This window comes from Marmota marmota, unplaced genomic scaffold (assembly GCF_001458135.2).
Source record: "Marmota marmota marmota unplaced genomic scaffold, marMar, whole genome shotgun sequence".
NCBI classification, from domain to species: Eukaryota; Metazoa; Chordata; class Mammalia; order Rodentia; family Sciuridae; genus Marmota; species Marmota marmota.
This window is the reverse complement of record NW_026000037.1, coordinates 19,204,501-19,230,915: the sequence shown is the minus strand read 5'-3', so window position 1 is coordinate 19,230,915 and position 26,415 is coordinate 19,204,501. Positions and strand designations below refer to the sequence as shown.

The 26,415-nt window shown below is 37.6% G+C and overlaps 1 protein-coding gene across 1 annotated transcript in view; it reads right to left on the bottom strand.

Moving 5' to 3' along the window:
• Window positions 1-26,415, bottom strand: part of Cntnap5 (contactin associated protein family member 5) — a 790,323-nt gene that overhangs the window by 569,488 nt on the left and 194,420 nt on the right. The window contains exon 3 of the mRNA XM_048812122.1: window positions 5,084-5,277. Coding sequence (XP_048668079.1) covers window positions 5,084-5,277 — 194 coding nt within the window. The remainder of the gene's footprint in view (window positions 1-5,083; window positions 5,278-26,415) is intronic.

Here is a 26,415-nt window from a genome sequence, read left to right as displayed (position 1 = left end):
CCAGGTCTTCCCATGAAGTCACCATGTCAGTTAGTCCAGGGTGGCCTTCAGTTTCCATTTTGGCTTAGATTATCATGGAGCAGAATGTGTTCTGAATCTCAGTTCAGGTTGTTCCAGCTCCTTTATAAGATAATATGGGTTGACAATTGTCATGTTTTCAACAATGGCTGAAATATTATATAGTAATTTAATTGCTTAGGCTTTATGGACAGACAGAGCTAGGGTTGTAAATTCGCCCCATCACTTCACTACTTATGAGATATGGGTTGAGATCTTGACCTCTTGAAACCTCATTTTCTTCTTCTGTAAAATAAAAGCAACTCATTAGGATCACAGAAGAAACTTAACTAATCTCCTTCATTATCTTAGCTGAGTGCCTACCTTTATTTAGTGTCAGATAAAGAGGAACTGTAGCAATGCATTCAGAATCCCAGGATACAGACACTCAAAAGAAGCAAAAGAATTCACTATGCATGTTTAAATGTTGAATTCTGAGATGCTATTATTTCCTATATAAGTACCAGCCTTGCAAAAGGCCTTGTTTCAGTCATGGACACAATTCTTTAACTTCTTTTCCTTCCCCAGTCACTATGATCCCATGTCACTATGATCATTGCATCTCTCACTCATGATTCTCCATGTTATCACATAGGGAAGATTAGAATATGGGCTTGCATCAGCACAGACTGCTTGAAAGTGACTAATTAAATGGAGACTAGGAAGACATAAGTGGATACATCAGTAAAACAGAATCAGCTAATATCTTCACTGTCAATTCAGAGGAATCTACCAGCATCAAATGTTTGCTTCTAATTAGTAACTTAAAGGGGTTTATCAGATTATATTTGCACAAGTCAAATAAAGTAAATTGTTTTACAAGTACAAGACTAACTTTGCCACTGATATTATGAGATTGTACTTAGAAAAGGCAAATTATTGGGCAAAAGAGAAATGTGAAAGTTCAGGTTTCTCAAAATTTGCCTTCAATATCTATTTTGTGTTAAGATTGTATATACAAAAAAAAGAGAGAGTGTAAGTTTTTAGATAACATTGAAGTCTCTAAGTAGGATAGAGTTGAACGTGTATTACAGTGACATTTTATGTGAGTTTTTTGATACATATGTTAAAGGAGGTGGGAAAGGTGAATATGATATTTATTATACCTCAATAAAGATCTGAATGCTAAACTTGATTGAGAAGGGGATCTCAATAATTTGATTATTATAAAGTAAGTTTTCAAAATTTAAGACTGATAAGTGTTAGAAAATAACGTGTCAATGCTCAGAGAGGGGAATGAGTTTTCACATACCCTTCTTTGTATGTAGGACCCCTACAGGGATTCATGAAGGGTCTGGACACTTGAAACACAAAGAACTCAGGAAAGAAAAGTTATCTATATGTATACATATGTATAACAAGAACAGTAAGTGTTTCTTGTGATGTATGTTTCAAGGTGAATGGAGACAGGAAGTGGTCTGAGAGGATTTAATTAAGAGGTTCTCTTAATTCCAAATAAAATTTTCCACATTACCAAACAAAAGATTTACATTGCTTCTTGGAGGTAGAATTTTAGTATCTATCTTGCTTCAAAATATCTTCACACCAAACAAGAAGAAATTTTTGATCTGCTAAGTTTGTTCCTGTGACACTTTCATGCCTGATTATTTAGTGAGGCAGAAACTCTTGTTCATGTATCATGGTACATCATTAAACAATTGCTTGTTGGTCTTATTCATAAACATTTCATTCAGTGTCAAATCAGAAACTCTCCAAATTGACTTATCAGGGCATGAAGATTTGTTACTATATGTAGGAAAAGTATTTTTTAAAGATTCCTGTCCTGAAATGAACTTTGTAAAATAAAATAAAATCTTCAAGATTTGGTAAATTGATGTACTATTCACAAAATGTGCTGTATTTGTATTATTTGATAAATAATTTTTAAAAAGCATTATAAACTCTATCACATCGAAAACTTGAGGCTCTGAAAAAGACCAAGTGAAAATATGTGTTCAAGAGATTATCACCTTGGTATACTCTCCTTAATTAAGTTTGTACTTGTTATTGATGTTTTCAAGTCTTGGCTTTTTCTCTGAAAAGTTAAACCGAAACCATTTACACAGCTTTACCTAAACCTCTTGTTTGGCTGTTGCTTTTACTTTGCTTATAAGGCTAAGCTTTTGTGAATCCATAGCCTTCTAAGTTGAAAATAAAAAGTAAAAAGAAAAACTGTAATCTCTTTTATGCAACAGCATAGTCTGACACAAGTATCAATGAGCATTAGTCACAAAGCAGATTTTACATATATTTGTGAAATGTTTGTAAAACATCCTCAATTTGGATTCAATAGATGCTGCTAAACAGTTTCAGACACTTTAAGCAACATTGACAACATTCACAAACACAGTTAGCTCTTAATGGTGTTTTCTCATTTAAAAAATATTTTTAGTTGTAGATGGATATAATAACTTTATTTTATTGTTTTATTTTATTTTATTTATGTTGTGCTTAGGATCAAACCCAGTGCCTCACACATACTAGACAAGCACTTTTCCACTGAGCTACTACCCCAGCCCTGTTTCCTCATTTTTATAATCAGCACTGTGTAAATTAAACAGTTATACTTAATATTATCTCAAAGATTAGTGCTTACTTATCTAACAATTAAAGTGAGAGAGATTCATATATATACATACATAAATTTATATACATGTATATATGAAATTTAAAAAAAAACAATTGGGGTAAAGGATAAACAAATTACAGATATATTTAAGAATAAATCTTAGTTTTTAATCATGGTGCCACCAGTTTTGAGCTTGGATTGATCACTGTGATGGCAAGCCTCTTGTTCATGGAGATATAAAAAGCAAATCACCAGAGTTTATAGAATCACACATTCTCACACACACATACACACTCCCACACACACATACATTAGTGTGTAAACGTGACATCTCATTGATGTAATGGTTTGTTAGTTTTCCTAGTGTTAGTATAAGTGGACACCCATTTTTTTTGCAGATACCATGACTTATGGTGTTCCTGCCAAATGTCACTGTATTTTATAATTTAAATTGGAAATTGTGATAACCTCTTCTGGAATCACCACTCCTCCCAGTGTTTGCAGCTGACAAGCTGGTCCTAAAGCTGCCTGTTTCCTAAGTGCCCTGTAGGCATTGTGAACATCTCTGGGGATGCTGCAACTGGAATTCTCTGCCTTGCTGCACACAGGATCTTGTACCTCTCCTGCCCTGCTGCCCGGCATCCTTTACCTATTCAGCAATGTTGAAGCTGTTTGGGGTATGAAGTATAGGATGGGATAGTCTCCTCCTTCTACCCCCTCTCCAATTCTAAGAGTCTTAGTCATTCTGCAGTTCTAATAACCTTCCTAAAATGAGCCTCCTATGTCCACTAAAATCAGGCCCAGGGGCTGTATAGAAACATGAAAGAGAGACTTCTGTCTTTAAGGAGTTGAAATTACTTGGAAATACAAGTAACTAATAGGAGCATGGACCTGGAAGAGACCTTGTGCCAGCTGTCCCCAAGCCCTGAGAAATTGTCATCCCTTGAAATACATCCTGATCCAGAGAGTAGGCTGAAAGCAGGTCATTTGATTCTGAAGAAAATGAAACTTGGAGTTTAAAAAAAAAAAAATTGAGACTAGATAACTCAAAAACTTCAGCTCCATCTGAAAAACAACCGGTTCTGATTGAAAATGCCAGAGAAAATAAATAACCCCACATCTATTTGTCCCTCGAAAGTCAACATAAAATCTTAAAATTGTTCCTCAAAATTGAAGGTGTGCTCATTTCTCAGTTCAAACTCAAAATAAAACCAAACAGAAATTTATAAAAAATTATGGTGCCTTCAACACTGAGATGAAAAAAAGGTCTTCAAAAAACTATTTTTAAAACTGAAGAAAACCCATGCCTTCTATGAATATTACAACCTCATAGTACTAATGACAATAAAAAAAATGGCAATAGTAGTGTTCTCAAGATTCTGCTATGATCAATCTTAATCGTTACTTTACTACTATGTTCAATTAGAACCTGGAGTGGTGAATGCCTGGCAATTGGCAAATAATAGTGAATCCAAAACAGAAAGGTTTTTTTTTTTTTCCCAAAAGTGGAGCTAATACAGAAACATGCACATGAAAATGACAGCAATTTAAAATTCTAGTTGTCATTGATTTCACAGGGAGGCAAGTAGGGAGATTCTGATTAGGGAAGAGTTTTTTGTTTGTTTGTTGTTTGTTTTATCAATGGCCAAATCTTCACATTTTTTATGCATTTAGAAAGTAATGGTGATTTTTTTTTCCCCCAGTAAACTAAAAGCAGCATAGACTAACCCACTGTTTTATTCATGAGCAAGAGTTTCCAAAGGCAGGAAAGTTTTCTCTGTGCCTCTCCTTGTTCCTTTCCACTTACAATCTGCTGACAGCCTCATAACAGTACTGAGTTCAAGAGTGTGAGGCTGGGGAGATGGGAAGAAAGTTCCGCTTTGCAACTTGGAGCAAACACTCCTTCTCTAAGCTGAAGATTGTTTATAATTCAGTATAATTCTAAAGTGTGTAATTTATTTCATATTTCTAACCCTTTCCAGTGGCTTTCAAATCTTAGATCCAGAGTGTTCATCACTGAGATTTAAAGTCAAACAAGAATTAAGAATCTTTGGCCAAAGTGCACAAATTGGGTAATTTTGGGCAACTGACTTAACCAAGTCAATTAGGTTGTTACAAGGGATTATGGTACATAATAAACAAACAACAGATAAATAGTAAACGAATGCCATCTCATTAACAATCAGACTTTGTTGGTATAATTCTCTGTTAGAGATGATTACTCAAGATGCCAGAAATGGAGGAACACAGTAAACTGCACAGCAGACACCCAGTTTCCCCAGGAACGACACAGCCACGCTGGAGTCAAGGCTGATTCATGACCAAATTATTTCTGAATCGGCTCTTGATGGTTATTAAGCCACCAACAATCTGGGTGTAGGAAAATGACAGAAGCACCCACTGGTTACCACCGGCGCATCTCAGTTTTATTCATGGGGAGAGAAAACAGTGTCCTACCCAGATGCTGTCTTCTTGTTTGTATTGTTTCCAGTTGCGTCCTGTGTCACTGAACATCAGGCTATAACTCGTCACCCAGTCAGAGCTTCCATATCTTCCCTGTGTGGCCACGGCTGTAATCTCCACTCTGTTTCCCAAGTCCATCTGCAGCCACTGTTGAGCATTGGAATCTGCTGGGGACCAGCCACCAGTTCCTGGAACAGCATCAGAGAGATGAAGAGAGAGAGTTGGAGTCACGTCTCACATAGCTACAAATTTCAACTGCCAAAGATCAATGAAACAGGGTTCAATGAAGATGCCATCACCTCAACATGCCCTTCCCTTCCCTGTCTCTGTATTTATCGTCCTGCTATTTTTACAACAAATTTTTATCCTTATGGCTTAAGACTCATTTTGAATGCTGTATCTGCCAGTCATCATAGCTTCCATCTAATGAATTCCTAGAGGGGTTTTTCCTATTTCTTTCTTAAAACTCTATCCTGATACAAACTAGCCCTATGTCCTCTCTCTCTGACTGATATCTTTTTTTCTTTCTCTCTTTCCTTCCTTCTCTTCTTCCGTTCTTTTCTTCAAATGATTTCTATGGACCAGACACAGAGCAGATATGTGCATCCTGTATACAAAGATAAAAGGACACTGATCAAGCCTTTTGAGGGGCATCATTCCTTCATACCACATTTTTTTTTTTTTGAGTAACAGGACCATCCTGGGTGGTTCAGGGTGGAGGGAGAGAGACAGATGGATATTATGGAAACAAAAATGTGGAACACAATGTGAAAGAAACCCTCCCAAAAGGTAAATACAAGTTCCTGTAGGAGCCCAGAGGACAGAATGCCTCAGGAGATGATGAGAAAGTCCTTCTAAAGATATTGAAAGATATTAAAATCTGAAGCAAGGCACAACACATCCAGAAATAAAGGGGAAAGTTAAATAAGTATCAACCAGACCAGAAGGAAGAGCACACACAAACCTCAGAGACAGGAGAGAGCCCGACAGTATGGGACCCACGTGCTTTTCAGTGTACTGGACACATAGGAATATTCTAACATGTCAGAAGGCTTTTTGTTCCAGAATTTCATTATTCATCACACTTGAACTTTGCAGAAGATCAATATGCACTCTCACTTAATTGGAAGACTTGTGGTCTTCAGTTTTCTGTTTCCATTTTATGTGAGCCCACAGAAGTCAATATGAACTTCCACTTCCCAAATACTCTAAAGTCTGAGGGGAGCTATCACTGATTCTTTTATATCATAGATAGGGATGGTCCCCAACCAACTCCTGTGTTAACCACTTTTCACAATACATCAGGGTAGAGAGTTCATTAAAATTTTAATTTAGAGGAATCATTTATAAATTCATTTGTCTTTGAAATTTTGTCATTGGAAATAATTGTAATGATGGTCTGGTCTAGTTTTCCTCCATGCATTGGAAGAGAGGTCACTTGGGCCTCTTCTTGGCAACTGAGTGATTTTCTGAGCTGTGTGCCTACAGTACAGTCTCTCGGTGGGCAGGGATGGACATACAGACACAGAAGACAGAGGACATATGGTAGAACTTATTCTAACCATAAGGTAAATATGACAAGGTATGGTTGACTTCCTTTCAGTAAATAGCTCGCCCTCAGGAATCTAATTTGATAAAAGTATATTTTGTTTTTGTTTTTCCTATCCTCCCTAAAAATATTTAAATACTGGAAAAGCAAAAGGAGGGAAAGTACTGAGCACCTATTGTGTATTTTGTATTTTGTCAAGTGTTTTACAAGACATGTACACAGTGGCAGGAATTTCTGATATTAAAGTACTTATCTGTCTTTTTTCTGTAGAAATAGGACTGTATTGGGTGCATGGCCTAATAATGTTTTTCAGTTCCCATATTAATAGGGATATAACCAAATTCCCTCCAATAGAAATGTGAGTGGGAATAAGATGTGGCACTTCTAGGCAGCCTGCTTCTGCCCCTTCCTCCTCCCCACCATCAATGGAGGCAGTTTACAAGATCCAAGATGTTGGTAACATGACAGGAAAGAAAGAACCTGGATCCCTGTACTGGTACATGGCGGAAAGCATCTGTTAACTTGCACATAGCTGCACTGACCTACGCCATGGAAAGGAACTGAACATCTCTGGTATTTAAGTCATTGCACATTTGAATTCATTTGATACTACAGATTAGCCTCCTTCAATACCTACTCAGTATCCAAACGAGTAAATATCGTTATCCATACTGTACAGTTGAAGAAACTCAGAATTAGCAAGTTTAGAACACTTGGCAACTAGAATTAAAGCACAGAGGTAACACAACTATTTGGGGTTACTCTGCAACCAAAAAATAATAATACTTCTAAACCCCAGAAAACCAGTAACAGTGGAAAGTCACTGGGTTTTTGAACCAGCTTCCAAAGTACCAACTATAAAAATAGGTGTTTATCACCAACATTGTCTTGTCCAATATGTTTATAAACCTCAATCCCCTCCATCTTCCCCTAACTTAAAACTGATAGAAAGGAAGATCTTTTATATTTCCAAGAAATCCAAAATTATTCTTTTTACTCATCTTGCTGCCCATTTTACAAGTTTCTTTATTCTTATTATGTTTGTGTGTAGAGGGAGGCAATGTTGTTTAAACAGCATTATCTCAACAAAATTAAAATATGGTAGAAAATGAATTTATAAAGTGATTTCTTCTGAGTAGTTAAAATATTAATGATTTTCTACTTTTATGCTTTTTGCATGCAATGTTTTTTCCTAGCATGTTTCTTTTAAATAAACTGATAGCCTTATTACATGTGATTTATTGCATAAGAAAAATATACAGAAAAAATAAAAAATAAAATCATATCTATAGAATTTGAGACTTCATGGTAAAATATAGGACTTTTGCCATTTTGAGTGATTGTCACTATTTTTGAATTAAAAATTCTCAAGCTGTAGCCATTTCTCTTTTAGTTCCAATTGATTAAAATTGGACTTCTTACTCATGCTTTAATTTTTTTAACTTATTTGTTATAATTATCATATAATAAGAATTTATATTAAGGATGGAAAGGAGAAAGTGATATGAACAGAATTTTCCCTCACAAAACAATAAAGTCATAAAAAGTGGACCCAAACTTTAACCAAAACAAAATAAAACAAAAAATAGAGGAAGATTTATCACTAAAAAGATTCGTTCAAATTTGTCTAAAGAAAATCACATCTACCTTTTGCCCAGCAGGAAAAAAAAAAAAACTTAGCTTATTAATCCTCCTGAAATTAACCAAAGTGGAATAGTTGCTGTTAGCATTCATTAACACATCATGTTAAGAATGTTCTGGACCCAAGAGCTTCAGCTTCAGCACTTTGGATGAAGGTCTGCTCCCTAGGTGATAATTGCCAAGGACTCTCTCCCTTCTGTTGAAGATGCTTCCTGCATTACAGCTAATAGGAGAAATACCCAGGGTTGCTGTGGTTGCTATGGCAAACATTTTGTTCCTTCCACCAAACAATAACTGTGTTTTCACAAATGACCAGAGTGGCCTGAAGATACTATTTGTAGTTTCTTTAAAGACACACCACATGCACACTAGCATCCTGTTTTTGGGTTATTTCTAAATTGGGGTTGAAACATACATACAAAAGTGTGTATTTAGTAAGTTGAAGATGTTAACAAAGGCAGTGTTGTCTGTAATTGTGTTTGAAGTCTTCATAACTATTAACTACAAACAATCCCGTAAATCCTGCACTGAAAGCATGTCATGGAAATTTAAATTTAAAAGAAAAAATCGTCTCACCTTAGATTTTTATTGCATTCAGGATTTTTCAATAGTTTCTCAAACACAGAAATAGAGGTGACTTGGAGGCAATGTCTTAGTTTATTTCTAGCATACTCTAAGCCTCATCATCTATGCCCTCAATAATTTGACTTTTGGGGAAAATTGGAGTAAGGAGATGCTGGACATAAAGTCAGAAGAACTGGCACAAGAGTCATTTCTGCTCCTGAGGTTACTAAATTAGATGAGCTGTTCTCATTTTTGCTCAATAACATAGCCAGAATGTTTGGGAAGCTTTTCCGAGACCATGCAATCAATACGTGGCCAAGCATGGGATTCAAACCCAGAAAACCAGATCCAGCACCAAAGCTTTGACTCTGCTGCAAAGTACCTCTCAACAGCAGTGACAAATCCTTCTCATGCTCATCTTTCTTCTCCCTCTTAATAGCCGTTCTCACTGGAGCTGTAATTCACACTTCATGTTGTTTTCCATCTCTCTCTGGATTCTTATGGCAAGCAGCAGTAATATTTTTAATTTCCTTTTTTTAGGGCCAAGAATTAGGTCCAAGTCATATGTCTGGAGAAAGCACTTCAACCCAGTTCTTCTGATTTCTAGTTCTAAAGCTTTTAACAGAGACTAGTCTTATGCAATCAAGGGAAAACTCTCATGATGAATTCTAAGCATGTTTTAAGATAAGCCAAGAAACATAAGTCTCCCAACTCCTGACCAGTGAATTTCCAAACTTCAGATTTCAGGGTAGGATTTTAACATGAAACAGAATAACTTGTAGAAAAAGCAGAAATTCCTCTGTTTCTATAGTGATTTCCACTTCTAGTTCAGAAACAGAAATGATAATTGATTGATGTCACACATTGAAAATGGGCACTAAATGGATTATATACAGGTCTTTCCTAAGAGATATTTCAATGCTATTGTTCAAACACAGTCCATTTAGTACAAGACAAGATGGAGCTGAAATAGTCACACACAACATACAGCATTTTCCTACATAATTTGTTTTGAGCAATAGCTTGGCCAGTTTTTCTTTTTTCAATCCCTAAAATAAGCCCCTATAGAGAATAAGTGTCCCATTCACATGCTTTCACTCCCATTTTACAAAATTCCCTATAGACTTACTCGAATATTCTCACAAATGAATGAGAAACCAGCTTGTAGTATTTGTTACATCTTTAGTTATAAAACAGTTGATGCTCCTGTAAACTAAGGTGTGAGATTTCTAAGAAAAAATCTACCTACTAATGGTAATGAATAAAGCAGAGAGTTCTCACATAAATATTTAATATAGTGTGTGGAAGAGTGATGATGCCATTCACATATATGCTCACAGTATTCGGGAGGGCTTCCTGCTCTTCCCTAAGATTGCTACCAACCATGCATCACAGGATCTTTGTCTGGACAGGGATCTTAGAGACTGGAAAGCTGTTGGCTAGAATATGTAGCATCTTTCTTCTGCAAATGGGCAGGTTCAATGGAACTGGATGCTTCAGCCTGGCACTGGCTAGAGATCCTATACAAAGACCAAGGACTTTTAAAAAGGAAAGAAAGTTGGATCTTGATCAGAAACACCATGGGATGCCTCAAGACCAAGGTTGGAAGGAGTGGTTCTTTGTATGAGTTAGTTTAAATTCCGTGGATGTCAATTTTGAGATAAAGATTTGAATGCATGTAGTTCATTTGAGAAATGACCCCAGAAGGCCAAGAGAATGTGACAGAGATGAGACATAGAAGAGATCAAGGGAGACCCATGGAACATCATTAAGCTCTCATGTCTGTGGGTAAGTATACTTCCACCTGTGTAGGATGCTCCTGAGTATTATCTCACCCAAGGGGGAATATGCTATAGCATTTAAACACCAACTCTTGTTGGTTAGTGACTGAGTCCTGCTGGAGAAATAGTGTTGAAAGCACAGAGACAAAGATCTTGGGCAGAAAGGAGGAGATGAAACAAACAGGGTGGGAAGGGGTTCTGCCAGCGATGTTCTTGGAGCTCCACCAAGACCAACCCTAACAGGTAGTTCCATTCCCCAGCTATGGGTGCTATCTGACAACTCAAGCCATACCCTTCACAGAGATTTTCCCTTGACCAAAAAGTAGACTTCTTGCTTGAGAAGCCATCTCTTCTTTTACCTGTATCTTAATCACTTTAAGACCAATAGAAGGATGAAAATATCAGTCCTGTAGTCTTAAGGCATGACTGACTTCAGGTTGTAGTCTGTGGTCTAGAACATCCTCTTGGCATCCAGAAGAAACTAGACTTCAGCAGAGACTACATTCTTACCAGATTCCCAACCTCTGCCTCATCCTGTTTGCCGCAAACCTGGTCCCTATGGAACATCCATTATCTATTACTTCAAGAAGACTTTTCATATCAGTTCAGCTCTGAAAGAAAACAGTTTTTAAGATGCAGGTTTTGGAACAATGTGGTGAAGTCTGAGGGATGTGGTCAATGACAGCCTCTGTGACAATGGATGTACTTGGCTTCTCGCCTGTTTATATCTGTAATGAGAAAGCAACAGTGTTCCTGATTTTTTATTGCTGTATCTTTGTAGTACTGAGAATTGAATCAAGGGTACCTTGTGCACATTAGGCAAGCACTCTACCACTGAGCTAAACCGCCAGCCAGAAAGCTGTATTATTTTGAAGGATGCTCATGGTCCAGGCTAATTGGCAGTGATGTCCTCCAAAAAGGACATTCCTTTTTAAAGACTGGAGCCACCAAGGTTGTGATGGATCAGGAAAGGACATCTGACACTCAGGAGATTTGGAATTTAATCCCAAGGAAGAGTATCTCACATTTATGCATTCTCAGATTTAGGACTAATTCATATATGAATAAAAAGAATCCAGACACTTTTAAAAACTTAGGTGAGAAGGTCATGTATATAAAAATTGAAGATTTTAGAGCTGGTTGTTCAAAATGGTAGATGATATTTGAATTTAAGCTAAATAATTTAAATGAAATAAAGATTTGATACCTTGGGCACATCAGCCACATTCTAGTTTTCAATACCTGTGTGATGAGTGGGTATTCTGTTGGCTGGTACTTGGTGACTCTGTCCTCACAGAAGTTTTTATTGAACAATGTTGCTCTAAGATTTCTCTCATAAAATGGGTGGAAGCTTACTCTACTTTAATTTGTCAAATCAATAAACTCTAACTCTATCCGTCTCTTGCTCAGGCCTAAGGGATTCTTAGTGGATTTTGGTAGCTTATCTATACCTTATTTAATGGATTTTACAATTATTGAGTTCCATCCATGAACAAAATAGTATAGAAGATTTAACAACAGGGTAAGATAGTCTTCCTGTTTTTAGGTATATAGAGAAAAAATCACTCAAATATCTTTTAAGAGAAAATCAAGAAGTGGAATTGGAAGTCATTGGAAACTGCAGCTATCATATTGTTAGAATTGCCACTTAAAGCAATTCTTTCATGAGCAACACACTTTGTCCACAGTTGGGCATACTAGATTTAACCTAGTTTCTTGAAGCAATTATATTTGAAAGGAAGGGCCCAGTCTAGTCTAGTGTTTGAGTTAAAAGGGTTGCTTTCTTCCTTAGGGACTATGGACAAGTTATTTTTGTACTTCCATGTTATGTATTGGGTGTCTATCCTACCAAGGATCAAATAAAATAGTATATATCAGCTCATCAATGTCATCACTATGGATACAAAATGATTAAACATACATGTGTTTAACTTCATTATAACAAAATCTTCCTTTTGGGTATACCTTTTTATACAAAAGAGAAACTCGGTCATCAATTAAAACCTCCATTAGAAAGTTACGCTTTGGCTTAAAGATGTGTAATATAACCCAACAATGCTGGGAGCCATTAGCCAAGTAGGTATGACAATTTCCTTGCCAGTGTACCCCATGTTGCAGTGACATTGAATGTAGGTGACCTTGCTCAAGGACCAAGGCGGATTAGGGTGTTCCCGGTTTAAGATAATCGTGTTTAGGGCATTCCCAGTTTAGGTTCCAGGTTTAAGGTTTAAGATTACTCCTGCTGGGAATAGGGCGTATCCTGCTGCCTGAGTTCCCCTTGAGTTCTCACGGGATTCAGACAGTATATTTTGGGAGATAGAAGCCCAGTGGAGGTGGATTTGGGCAGAGAACGTGGATTTCCCCAGAACGTGATTGTAGACGGCTGGGGTGAGTTCAGGAATAAAGAGTTGCTGTTTGAATCTACAAGCTGTGTGGTGGCTCGTGATTGTGTGCCCAGCCTGACTGTGGCATTTGTGCCCAGCCAGACTGCGGCACAACAAAATGGGTGCAGGGCAGGGCAGGGGATAGAGTTAGAGAGTAGAATGCAAATCAAAAGCCATCCCACTAAAGTCATTTACAAGCAATGTTTTGGAAGACAGGGAAAGGTAAAAGACAGGAAAAAGAGAGAAAATGTAAATTTATAGGCATGGTCTATAAATATAATTGTTTTCTTACTCTCTATGAGATGATAAGACTAAAGTTGGTCATAGTACTTCCATGCCCCTTGGTAGCTGATTCCTTTCAGGAGTAGAAATACAATCAAATTATGAGTACTTGGTCATGAGAACAAACTGCTGGTGAAGTGGGAGAAAGGTTGGGTTTTGGGTTCTGGAAGAATTTAATGTTTTAATTGATGGATCCCAATTTTTATGAGCATCCAAATAACTTGGGAAATCTAGGGAAAGAGGTTTCAGGTCCTACCATTGCTAGTATAGTTGGTTTATAGGAGTCCAGAAAATGTGTGTTTCTGTCAGGTTCCTAAATGACATTCATCACACTGCTGTATACCACTTTGGTGTTTGAAAGCAAATCCAGGATGCAAATCCAGAGCACATTGTGCCTGGCTGAGAGGGGACAGGCATATCTGCTCCAGGATATCCATGACACCGAAGATAGTATTGTTGAACTGAGTTACAAGCCCAGGAACCAACCCTGTAAACTCCCTTTTATGAAGAGTAGTAAATTTTATTTTTAATTTTTATATTGTTATGATGCAAAACTATAACATAGAGATAAAAAAAAACCCTCACAAAACAGGAATTGGGATATAGCTTAGTGGTATAATGTCTGCCTACCATGCATGAGGCCCTGGGTTCAATCTCAGTTCAGGGAAAAAAAAAGTAGAAACCCAAACAAGCAACAAAATTTCACAAAAGGAATCTTTAGCCTATAGGATAGCCTATACTCTTGTAACCACCCTAACCCAGAAATATAAATAGGGATGTCTGTCAATCTCTGTGTACTTAATCTCAAAGAACTTTTTTTTTTTTTGAGCAATGTGATCTGGATTTTCTGTTATTTGTACTCAGATGAATGCTAATAAAGATGCCCTAGAAAAGGATAATAAAGATGCCCTAGAAAATGATCTGATTGTTATGGACATTTTTGTGATGGAGATTCATTAGAAACAATTACTTCACCAAACACATGATAAGGAGTCTTTGATAAAATCTGGATTTTTATCAAACTTGCACATTGATTAGAAACATGAAGTACAAACATAAACAAACAATAGCATTGATGACTATAACTGAGAACAGTCAGTTTGAAACATTTAAATAAAAGATTTCTAGCAGAGTAAACAGATCAAGTGGATCCTACCTAACTACTCCAGATTAGACAAAGTGAGAATATGCACTTTCAATGTGTGATTCAAAGACACAGTCATGTGCCATACAGCAGCCCTTTGGCCAACCATGGTCCACATATATGATGGTGGTTCATAGCCCTTGTCATTTCGTGGTAGAAAACATTACTCACATCATTGTGGTGATGCTGGTATAAACAAACCTATGGCACTTCAAGGCACATAAACATATAACACAGACAATCATATATAGTAGAAACTACTTGATAATAAAAGACCATGTTACTGGCTCATATATTTAAGGTACTATGCATTTCATTATTATTTTACAGTGTACTCTAAAATAAGTAGGATACTTATTCTAAAAGTTTACTGTAAAGAAGTTCTCCATGTTATAATTGTAGTATTCTCATACATTTAGGATTTATTGCATCTTTTGATTGCACTGAGAGGACAGTTGAGTTGATCTTACTATGTAGGCTTGTGCAAGCATAACCTAAAATGTTTTGCAAGGCTGAAACCAATTACGACACACTTTTCAGAATGTGTCCTTGTTAAGTAGGATAGAACTGCATCTTACTTACTCCTGATTGTGACACATATTGCAAACTTGGTAGTGTAAACTGTCAATCACTAGAGAAAAATAAGACATTAATAATCCTTCTCTTAATCCCATTATAAGGTTTTTAAGTTTATAATTAACTATAATGAGCTGGTGAACTGAAGAAGCTTTTGTCTCTCTGCAAAGTATTAAAGGCATCAGGTTGGTGATTCATTGAGCTAGCCTTTTTATGGGGTGCTACTTAGAAATAATGTCAACTTGAACCTTCAAGGGAAATGATCAGCCGTCAAAAAAAAAAAAAAAAAAAAAAAAAAGGAGGTAAAGTACCTTCATTTCTCTATCACTTTTTTTTGGACCAAACGGTGAGTTTAGATTTTGGAAGCACTATATTATTAGTGAGCAAAAATATTCATACAACCCATTTCCTTCTTCCATCTTCATTGTGTTGTTTGGCAAATAGCATGGCCATTACAATAGATCTGTCTTCCATTTCTTGATGTTCTATAGATGTCCCAATAGTAGAAGAGGATTGGGATGCTGTTTAAATATCTAGGTTAAGGTTCATTGTTCCCACAGGTGTATGAGCCTGCAGTATGAATCATGGCCATTCAGAAGACACACACATATGAATCCCCGCACCCCTGCCCCCAGTCTGAAAAATTTAGTCTTTTGTGCTTAAAAATGCTAGATACACTGGTTGAAATGTCAAAATTAGCTGAAGGGGTGACTATTTTACCAATGCACACTCTTATTAAGATTTCATATCTACATCAATAAATATATTGGTCAATATACAGTAGACAGGCTAGCATCAAACACAAGCCCTATTCAAATTATCTGTGCATCCTTGAGTCAGTGACTTAACTTCTCCGAGTCTATCTCTTCATCTTTAAAAATTAAAGTAATATCAAGTATTTTCGAGTACTATCATGATGATGCAAAAGATAACTGAAGCTTCTACCTGGTTCCTTACCATAAGAAGTTAGCTAATTCTGACACTTTCCATCCTCCCTTACCATACATATTCAGGGTGAATAAGGCATGTGGGCAATTATTGAAGGAACACAAGTGCAGAAATGCATCAAATGGGTGCTTCTCAAATTTGAATGTGCAAATGCAACACTTGTGACAGCACAGGTTCTGATCTGACAGTCTGGGTAAAAGTTCAGGTCTTGCATGTCTAACCAGTTTCCTGTGGAACACCAAGTAGTGAGGCAAGAAAGGGAACAGGTTTTAAAGCATACTCTGCCTGGAGCAGCTAGACATGATAAAAGGAAAGAGAGATGCTGAGAAGAATGAAAGGTCATTTCAAGGGGAGAACAGAGAATCCAGTAAATGATTTCTGCATATCCCAATGTCTTTTTTTTTTCTTTATTTCAGACAGGGATTGAACCCAAGGGTGCTTCACCACTGAGCCAAATCCCCAGCATTTTTTTCTTTTTAATTTTATTTTTTACTTTGAGGTGCCTTACAGCCTCATTAAGTTGCTGAGGTGAGGCTGGTTTAGAACCTTCAATCCTCTGACCCCTGCCTCCCAAGCCTTTGGGATTACAGGTGTGTGCCACCATGCCACCACCCCCTGTCTTTTTGAAGCTATCAAATTATATCTGTATTATGCCTATATCTGTCAATCGGTACAGATGAAAGACTGGTACTTTCCTTAGCAAGCAGCCATTCTAGACTTGCTGTAAATTGTACCTTCAGTGTTTATTCCTGGTTATCTGGAACAAGTCCCTAGAGAGCTGATATCATGTTAGTTGTGTTTATTAACCTTGATTCCTACATTGCTGCCAATTCTCATCTTCTCATGGTTAGTCTGGTGACATCAAACTGAAAACCAACTTCCAAAGGTTTTCCTAGATCCTTAGTGCTTTTTAACCAGTGCTGCCCAAAGGGAATTGGGGGTGGGGAGCATGCATAAATTCTGTACCAAAAGGAGAGGCAAGGGCTTTGAGCCTCTTCGCCCATCCACAAGCCCTGGAAGCTGAAAATGCATTGACATGAGCAATCAAATTCTCCATGGCAACAAAATTGTCATGCTAGAAACATACAATCTCAACTTACAAAGGCAAGCATCTCAACAAAATATATGAGGAAGAAGGATTAAAATGTCAAGGGACAAATGGCAAACATGACTGTTTGCAAACCGTATTTGGAAAAAAAAATAAAAGAGAATGGGAAAGAGAAATATAAACCTTTCCTCTCGTGGGGCAAAAGATGCCTTTTCCTATTTGCCTTTTAATCATGTGAAGTAACTTAAATCCTTCCCCTCATTTTCAAGGTCTAAGCCACAGCTCAGCTCAGTGGCTTCACGCTCTGCCACCAGCCTCTGCACTTCCCGCTGACAGTAAGTGCTTCTCAAAGCCCAGCTGACTTAATGCCTGATCAAAAGCTTTCTTGCCACAAAACAAATCACATTTGACAAAGACAGATCCTTCCTAAGCCACAATTATATAGATTGACTTGGCAACCTAAGTTAATGGTGATCTGACCCCCAGCTTAATGTATTTTGTCATTTTATTTTATTTTTTTTTTCAAATGTAATTAGGTCTCTTTCTTGCTTTTCACTTTCTTCGTGTGAAATGAGATGGAGGCCAAAGGGTGTGTGTGGAAGGGAGAGAACAAAAATTCCATTTGGCAAATCCCCTCCACAGATGAGATAGCAGTGTAGAGACTATTACAGTTGGGTTTTAACCATCTAATCCCCTTCCTCATGCTGTGAACTTCCCAGATCTTGATTGGCACAGCAATAGCTCAGGTCAACAGCTGTTTTCAAGGGTGCTTTATTTATTTATTTGTGGCTCAGAGAGATTAGTGTGTCATTGATGGAACTCATTACACTTGCTTTACCAAAGCTTGGAGGAAGCTCATCGGTCATCTTTGCCCAGTAAGGCCTTTCCTATATTCTTCCCTTAAACTTTGGGAAGTTTTTCCTTAAAATTTGCCACTGACAAATTCACCATACATGTACACTTTCTTCCTGAGTGTAGTCAGATGTGTATACTGGAATATCTTGAACACACTGGAAGCAAAGCATCCATTGATTTTCTATGATCAATGTATCTCAATAGTTTCTATGCTTCCTGGGGGATTCAGCAGTTTTACATGTTTGTTGCCCAGGGACTTGCAAGGAACTTTGTCCATGTGAAATAGCTCAGCAGTGATGAGCTGTAATCCTGCCATTGAGCACACTTGTGTCTATTGATCTAGAAGTAATTTTGTAAAAATCATGGGTTTCACAATTTATATTTCATCTCCAAGAGAATAACAGAAGGATATGGGGGTGGAAGGTTGGATGGCATATAGTAGATGGAATTCATTAATTACTGTGAAAAATGAACAAATGAATAAATAAGATGTGTTAGGAAAAAGCTAAAATAATTTTGAAAATTGTTAAGTATGGTGTGTCCTATCAATATCACCCTGGGCATCTTTTTATCAAATCAAATTAGTGATCATTTAATTCTCTAGACAGATAAAGCTATCTTTGGTTTTTGTTGTTTTCTGGTAGATTATATCTCAGATCCTATGAAGTTACATGTTAACTTATAATTGTCCATCTAATGGAGAAGATTAACCCCTGAATTTCATTATCCTATAAGGCATGGTAACCATTGGTTTAAAGTGTCAACTTGAGGGCTGGGGACGTGGCTCAAGTGGTAGCGTGCTTGCCTGGCATGCGTGCGGCCCGGGTTCGATCCTCAGCACCACATATAAACAAAGTTGTTGTGTCCGCTGAAAACTAACTAAATAAATAAATATTAAAATTCTCTCTCAAAAAAAAAAGTTTATAAAAAAAAAAAAAAAGTGTCAACTTGATTGGGTAAAGGAAAACCTGAAGAATGGTAATATATTATTTCCCATTATAGGTCTGATTTTTTTTCCAGAAGCTCCAATTTCTTGAATGACCAGATAAAATAAAAAGACAGAGTAAAGGTGAATTTGCTATCTTTTCTGAAGTGTTCTGCTCTTGGACATTAGAGCTTCGCATTTTTAGCCCTTGGGTTCTGGGGCTTGTATAGGCAGCTCCCAGATTCTCAGGTCTTTGTGTTCAGACTAAATTATACCACTGGTTTTCCCTGGTTCTAAAACTTGCAGAAAGTGTAGCAGACCCTTCTTAGCCTTGATATTCATGTGAGTCAATTTCGATAATAAATCTCTTCTTACATATCTGTATGTAGCCTATTGGTTCTATGCCTCTGGAAAACCCTAATACAGACATTAGCTAGTTTTGTATCTACCTAATTACTTTTTCTAATACCCTTTGCTTTCCCCTCAAAATATATCTGGATACCTGGTTCATTAAAACCCTTCTTGAAGCTTCACTATCTTGCTGCTTCCCTCATTAACAAGCTGAGCATTTTTATGGGTTCATTCTGTATTTGTATGGGAACTATGATTTTAACCTTATTCATAGTCATATGTTTATGTCAAGTATTGCTCATCTATTTTAAACTATTCATTCCCTGGGGATAAAAATAGTGAATGTATATGTTGACTCCAGCTTATTGAGAACTTAAATCCAGGTTAGAAGATATGGTTATGTGTGTATGTATGTGTATATGTGTATGTACAACCTGGTATTTGGATATTTAGAAAGGGAAGGGATTTTATGTTAAACAGTAGAATTGAGCAGACAGATTCACAGTGCCCCCCTGTAGGAGAGAGAGAAATGAGTCTAACTAAAATAGCTCATTGCAATTGGACACTATGAGAAAATCTGTAGAGTAAAAGAGCACATTAGGATTTGAAGGGGAAATAGAGGCCTGGGTATTGAAAATGGCACAGGAAAAGTAGCTAGTACACTCACAGTAAATTCTTTATTGATTTTCAAGGTAAGTAATGATCCTTTTTGGATATGACACCAAAAGCCCAGAGAAAAAAGGCAATAAGTGAGACTCATTGGCAATGAGTGAGAATATGTCAAACTAAAAGTTCTGTACAGCAAAGGAAACAATCAACAAAGGGGAAGAAATCCTATAAAATGGGAGAAAATATTTGCAGACTATTTATCTCAAAAGGATTTCATGTCTAATATATATAAGGAATACATACAAATGAATAGTGAAAAACAAATAACCCAATTAGAGAATAGAGATTTTTTTTTCCAAAGAGGACATTCAAATGGACAGCAAGAACACAAAAAGGTTCTTAGTAGCATTAATGATAGAGGGAATGAAAATCAAAACCATGATGAGATTTTACCCCACATCTGCTAGGATGGCTATTACCCATATGAAAGAAATAAGTGTTGGTGAGGATGTGGAGAAAAGGGAGTCCTGTGTGCCGCTGGTGAGAATATGAAATGGCATATCCATTATGGAAAACAATAGAGAAATTCTCAGAAAGTTAAAAATAGAACTACCATATGATAAATCAATCCCACTTCTGGATATATGTATGAATAATACAAAAAATCAGCATCTCATAGAGGTATTTGTACTCCCCTGTTCACTGTAGCATTATCCTCCATAACCAAGATGTGGAAACACTCTCTGTGTCTGTAAATGAATGGATTTATAAAGAAATTTAAGTCTGTGTGCTCATGTGCACGTGTGTGTATGTGTGTGTGCATGTATGTGTGTGTGTGTGTGTGTGTGTGTGTGATTAAAAGTTATTCACCCATAAAAAGGAAAAAATCCTTGCCATTTATGGCAACATAGATGAAGCTGGTGGGCATTATACCAAGTGAAATCACCACACAAAAGACCAATTCTGTATGATCTCTCTTTTTTTTTGTGGAATCTAAAAATGTTGAATTCACAGTGACAGGGAGTAAAGTAGTGGTTTGTAGGATTTGGGGATGGGGGCAATCCATCCATGTTGGTCAAAGGATACTATCTTGCATTTGTAGGAAATAAATTCTGAGGATTTTAATGGTATAGCATAGTGACTTTAGTTAATAAAACTTTATTATGTACATGAAATTTGTTAAGAGAGTAGGTCCAATGTTCTCTTCACCCCCCTCACCTCGCCCCCAGACACACAGAGATAACTGTGGGAAGATATATAAACTAACTGACTGAGGTAATCATTTTACAATATACACACAAATTATCACATTACACATCTTAAATATCTATAGGTCAGCTCTCAATTATACCCCTATAACACCAGGGGTTGGGGGAGATCAAGTGAACTAATGAAAATGGCCCCAATCTTTCCTTCTTTAAAGTGTCAAAGTAGTGCTGACCCTCCAGTTAGGACAGTGATGAGGTGTAGTGGGTAAGATCATGGACCAGTAATAAGACTTAAGTGGTAAAGGTCTACTTTGATCAGTTTTCCTCTCTGTATCACAACGTTTTCACCTTTAAAACAGGGATAATGTGAAAACTGCATTGATATACCTTAGGGGCTTAGAACAGTGAAGCTTCTGGTCTGACAAGTGCCTAGTGTGTGGTGGTTGCCATTTATATGCTGGTAGCATAAAATGATATAATCCTAGACACATAATCCCTGTATTCAGACACACCAGCCCACACAGGACCCAGGCTCACAGTAGGCCTGGGTCCACCCCTCCACCTGCAGACACCTACTGGAGACCAGCCTCCTGCACAGGATCACCTCTTCCCACCAGCAGATTACTGCGGGAGGCCAGACCCAGCCCAGATCTGTCCACACCAACTTGTGCAGGACCCAGGTCCAGAGTAGGTCAGAATTCACCCCTCCCTCACCTGGGAGCCTAAGACTAACCCACTCCCATCTTGGGACACTATAGTCATTCCATAACCTTCCCCACACAGTAGCCCCTAACTTTTTGACAATAGATAGGGCATAGAAGCAGAGGCATCTCAGAGCAGGCATCCCAAAGAGAGTGTGAGGCCCACTCTTTCAGCCCCATCTCTGTAAGACATTGCTTCCATCTTGGGGCACCTTAACTATTATCTCAAGTTACCTCAGCTATTGCTGACACCACCTTTAGATGCAGTGGCATACATTGAGGGACACCAGCAGGGTCTGGAAGCCAACATCAAGGTGGGGTACAGATAATCTGCACATGTACTTCAAGAATATAGGGAAGAAAGTGTAACATTTCAGATCCACACTGCAAGAAAGGAAGACACATAGACAACATGGGAAGAAAAAGGGGGGAGGGAAGTGCCACAAACAAACCAGGACACTATAATAATAGAATCTATGGACAGCAAAGTTGATGAACAGTCAGAGAAGGAGTACAGAAGGTTCATAATTAAAAAGATCTGTGAATTAAAGAATGACCTAAATGAGCAAATACAGGCAAAAACTGATCACTTCAACAAAGAGATAAGAGAGAAAACACAGTTAGCAGAAGATTACTTCAAGAGAGATAGAAACTCAGAAAAAATCCAGTCAGAAAATGAAAAACTCAATAGAGAGCATAATCAACAGTCTAGATCACTTGGAAGAAAGAACGTCAGATAATGAAGACAAAGTATACAATCTGGAAAATAAAGTTGACCACACAGTAAAGATAGTAAGACACCATGAACAGAACATCCAAGAATCATGGGACAGCATCAAAAAACCAAATATCAGCGTTATTGGGATAGAGGAAGGCACAGAGTTTCAAACCAAAGGAATACACAATCTCTTCAATGAGATAATATCAGAAAATTTCCAAAGCAGAAAGAACGAATTGGAAAACCAAATACAAGAGTCTTACAAGACACCAAATGTACAAAATTACAACAGAAAGTACACCAAGGCACATTATAATATATGCTAGGCATATATTCTATATATGCCTAGCATACAGAATAATCTTAAAAGCTGCAAGAGAGAGGAATCAGATCACATATAGGGGGGGACCAATTCATATCTCAGCAGATTTTTCAACCCAGACCCTCAAATCCAGGAGATAGTGGAACAACATATACCAAGTTCTGAAATAAAATGGATGCCAACCAACAATTTTATATCCAGTAAAACTAAGCTTTAGATTTGATGATGAAATAAAAACCTCCCATGATAAACAAAAGTTAAAAGAATTTACAACAAGAAAGCCTGCACTGGGGCTGGGGATGTGGCTCAAGCGGTAGCGCGCTCGCCTGGCATGTGTGCGGCCCGGGTTCGATCCTCAGCACCACATACAAACAAAGATGTTGTGTCCGCCGAAAAACTAAAAAAAAAAAAAAAATATTAAAATTCTCTCTCTCTCTCCCTCTCTCTCACTCTCTCTTTAAAAAAAAGAAAGAAAGAAAGAAAGAAAGAAAGCCTGCACTACAGAACATCCTCAGCAAAATATTCCAAGAAGAGGAAATGAAAAACAATGATGAAAATCAGCAGAGGGAGGGATTACACTAAAGGAAAATCTAATCAGAGGAGAAACCAAGTCATGTTAAATACCAAAAATAAACAAAAATGACTGGGAATACAAATCATGTCTCAATAATAACCCTGAATTGTGGTAAGCCATTCTTATAGACCGTGGCTGCCATTAGAAGATGGCGCCGGCTTCCACTGTGGCCTGTGATAAACAACTCCTTTTATGGAGAGTTGGCGCGCAATCCCTTACCATCCTATGAGAGAGATCCACGTGGCGGCTTAGGATTGGGATGCCGGGGGCTTTATTAAGCTGTGCTTGGGTGTGGCGGCAGGCGGGCGCTAGAAGATGATACATGACTCAAGGCCTGAATAAACTGCTGAAAGAAGAATCCTGTGTCGTGTTTTCCCTTGCCGGCGAGGGGTCGCGACAGTTGGTGGCCCGCACGGGGAACATATTCCTCGAACCCAGGATCCAGAACTTTCAGCAGTCAGGGTGGTGCACCAGTAAGTTCCCAGGTAAGTGGGAATCCGCAAGTAAGTAGCGGGACGCTCCTCCGTAGAAAAGGAGAGAGCGGGGATTTTTGTACTTTCACTTTCATTATATCTTTGGAGACATTATGGGCGCTACCTCTTCAAGCCCAATTTTGTTGGCCCTAGATGGGTTGCTACGTTCAAAAGGACTTAAGGTAAAGCAGAGCACTTTGCAGATGTTTTTGAGAGAAGCTGATATAGCGGCTCCTTGGTTTGCCTTTTCAGGGAGTCTTACGATTCCTAGCTGGGACAAATTAGGGAAAGATCTAGATTTCGCTCGTGAGCAAGGCACCTTAGAGGGTGGTGTTATACCACTTTGGAAGTTAGTTAGAGGATGTATAGCAGATAGTAAATGCCAAGAAGCTGTGAGTGAGGGTCAAGCTGTTCTTGAGCAACTACATGAGGAAAAATCTGAAGGATCACATAGTGAAGTGGCAGAGAGTATTAAGAGTAAGAGTAGTGAGAAGGCAAAAGAGCCTGAAAATAAAAATAGGAGAAGGCTCTACCCAGACTTGACCGAATTAAAAACGCCTGAGAACACAAGCGACTCAGAGAGTTCTGAGGACCTTGATATATTGCTACAACAACTACGTAAGATAAAAATGAAAAAGAAGAAAAAGGAGACACAGGGCACGCAGGCCTACTGTAAGAAGGGGAAGGGAGCTAATATCGGTCAACAAAACTCTGAGGAGGAGGAGGTAGAATATCTAGAAGAAGATATGGTGCCGGTTGCCCCACCCCCGTATGTGGGGGGGAGCCAAGGTTCCGGGAGATCTTTTCATGCGCAAGTTTGGAGGACAGTTAATACAGATATGGGACTTGCATACCCTGTATTTCAGGACAATAACAGGGGAAGATATCATGAGCCTTTAGACTTTAAGATAATTAAAACCTTGGCAGAATCTGTCCGCACTTATGGCATAGATGCTGCTTTCACCCTTACTCAGGTGGAGGGACTTACTAGATTTTGCATGACTCCTTCAGATTGGGCGTGTCGAGCAGCGGGCGCTAGAAGATGATACATGACTCAAGGCCTGAATAAACTGCTGAAAGAAGAATCCTGTGTCGTGTTTTCCCTTGCCGGCGAGGGGTCGCGACACTGAATGTTAATGGCCTAAACTCACCAATCAAAAGACATAGAGTAGCAGATTGGACAAAAAAATAAATAAATCTATGCCTCCAAAAGACTCATCTCATAGGAAAAGACATCCATAGACTGAAGGTGAAGGGCTGGGAAAAATCATACCACTCACATGGATTGCAGAAGAAGCAGGGGTTTCCATCCTCATACCAAATAAAGTAGACTTCCAACTAAAGTCAATCACAAAGGATAAAAAGGGACACTACATACTGCTCAAGGGAACCATACAGGAACAAGACTTAACAATCATAAATATATATGCCACAAATAGTGAAGCATCCACGTTCATCAAACAAACTTTTAAGTTCAAGAGTCAAATAGGCCACAACACAACAATTTTGGGTGATTTTAACACACCTCTTTCATCACTACATAGGTCTTGCAAACAAAAGCTGAACAAAGAAACTATAGAACTCAATAATACAACCAATAACTTAGATTTAACTGACATACAGAGAATATTTCATATAGAGAATATTTCATCCTTTTTCTTCTCAATATCACATGGATCTTTCTCTAAAATAGACCATATATTATTCCACAAAGCAACTCTTATCAAATATAAAAAAGTAGAGATACTACCCTGCATTCTATCAGATCATAATGGAATAAAATTAGAAATCAGTGATAAAATAAGAAATGAAATCCACTCCAACACATAAACTAATAACTAAATAATATGCTACTGGATGAACAATGGATTGCAGAAGACATCAAGGAAGAGATTTAAAAAATTTTAGAGGTGAATGAGAACACAGATACAACATATCAGAATCTCTGGGACACTATGAAGGCAGTTAAGAAGGAAGTTCATTGCATGAAGGTCATTCCTTAAAAAACAAGTCAACAAATAAGTGACTTAACATTACATCTCGGGCCCTAGAAAAAGAAGAACAAATCAAAACCAAAAACAGTAGAGGACAGGAAATAATTAAAATCAGAGTTGAAATCAATGAAATTGAAACAAAAGAAACAATTCAAAAAATTGACAGAACAAAAAGTTGGTTCTTTGAAAAAATAAATAAAATTGACAAACTCTTAACCATGCTAGTAAAGAGAAAGAGAGAGAAAACTCAAATTACTAACATGTGATGAAAAAGAAAGTATCACAACAGACACTATAGAGATACAGAAGATAATTAGAAATTATTTTGAAAACTTGTACTCAAATAAAATGAAAAATATTGAAGGCATCAACAAATTTCTAGAGTCATATAATTTGCCCAAATTGAATCAAGATGATATACACAATTTATACATATCAATTTCAAGTGATGATATAGAAGATGCTATCAAAAGTCTACCAACCAAGAAAAGCCCAGGACTGGATGGATACAAAGCCGAGTTCTATAAGACCTTTAAAGAAGAATTAATACCAATACTCTGCAATTTATTTCAGGAAATAGAAAAAGAGGCAGCACTTCTAAACTCATTCTATGAAGTCAATATCACCCTGATTCCAAAACCAGGCAAAGAGACATCAAAAAAAGAAAAGAAAAGAAAAA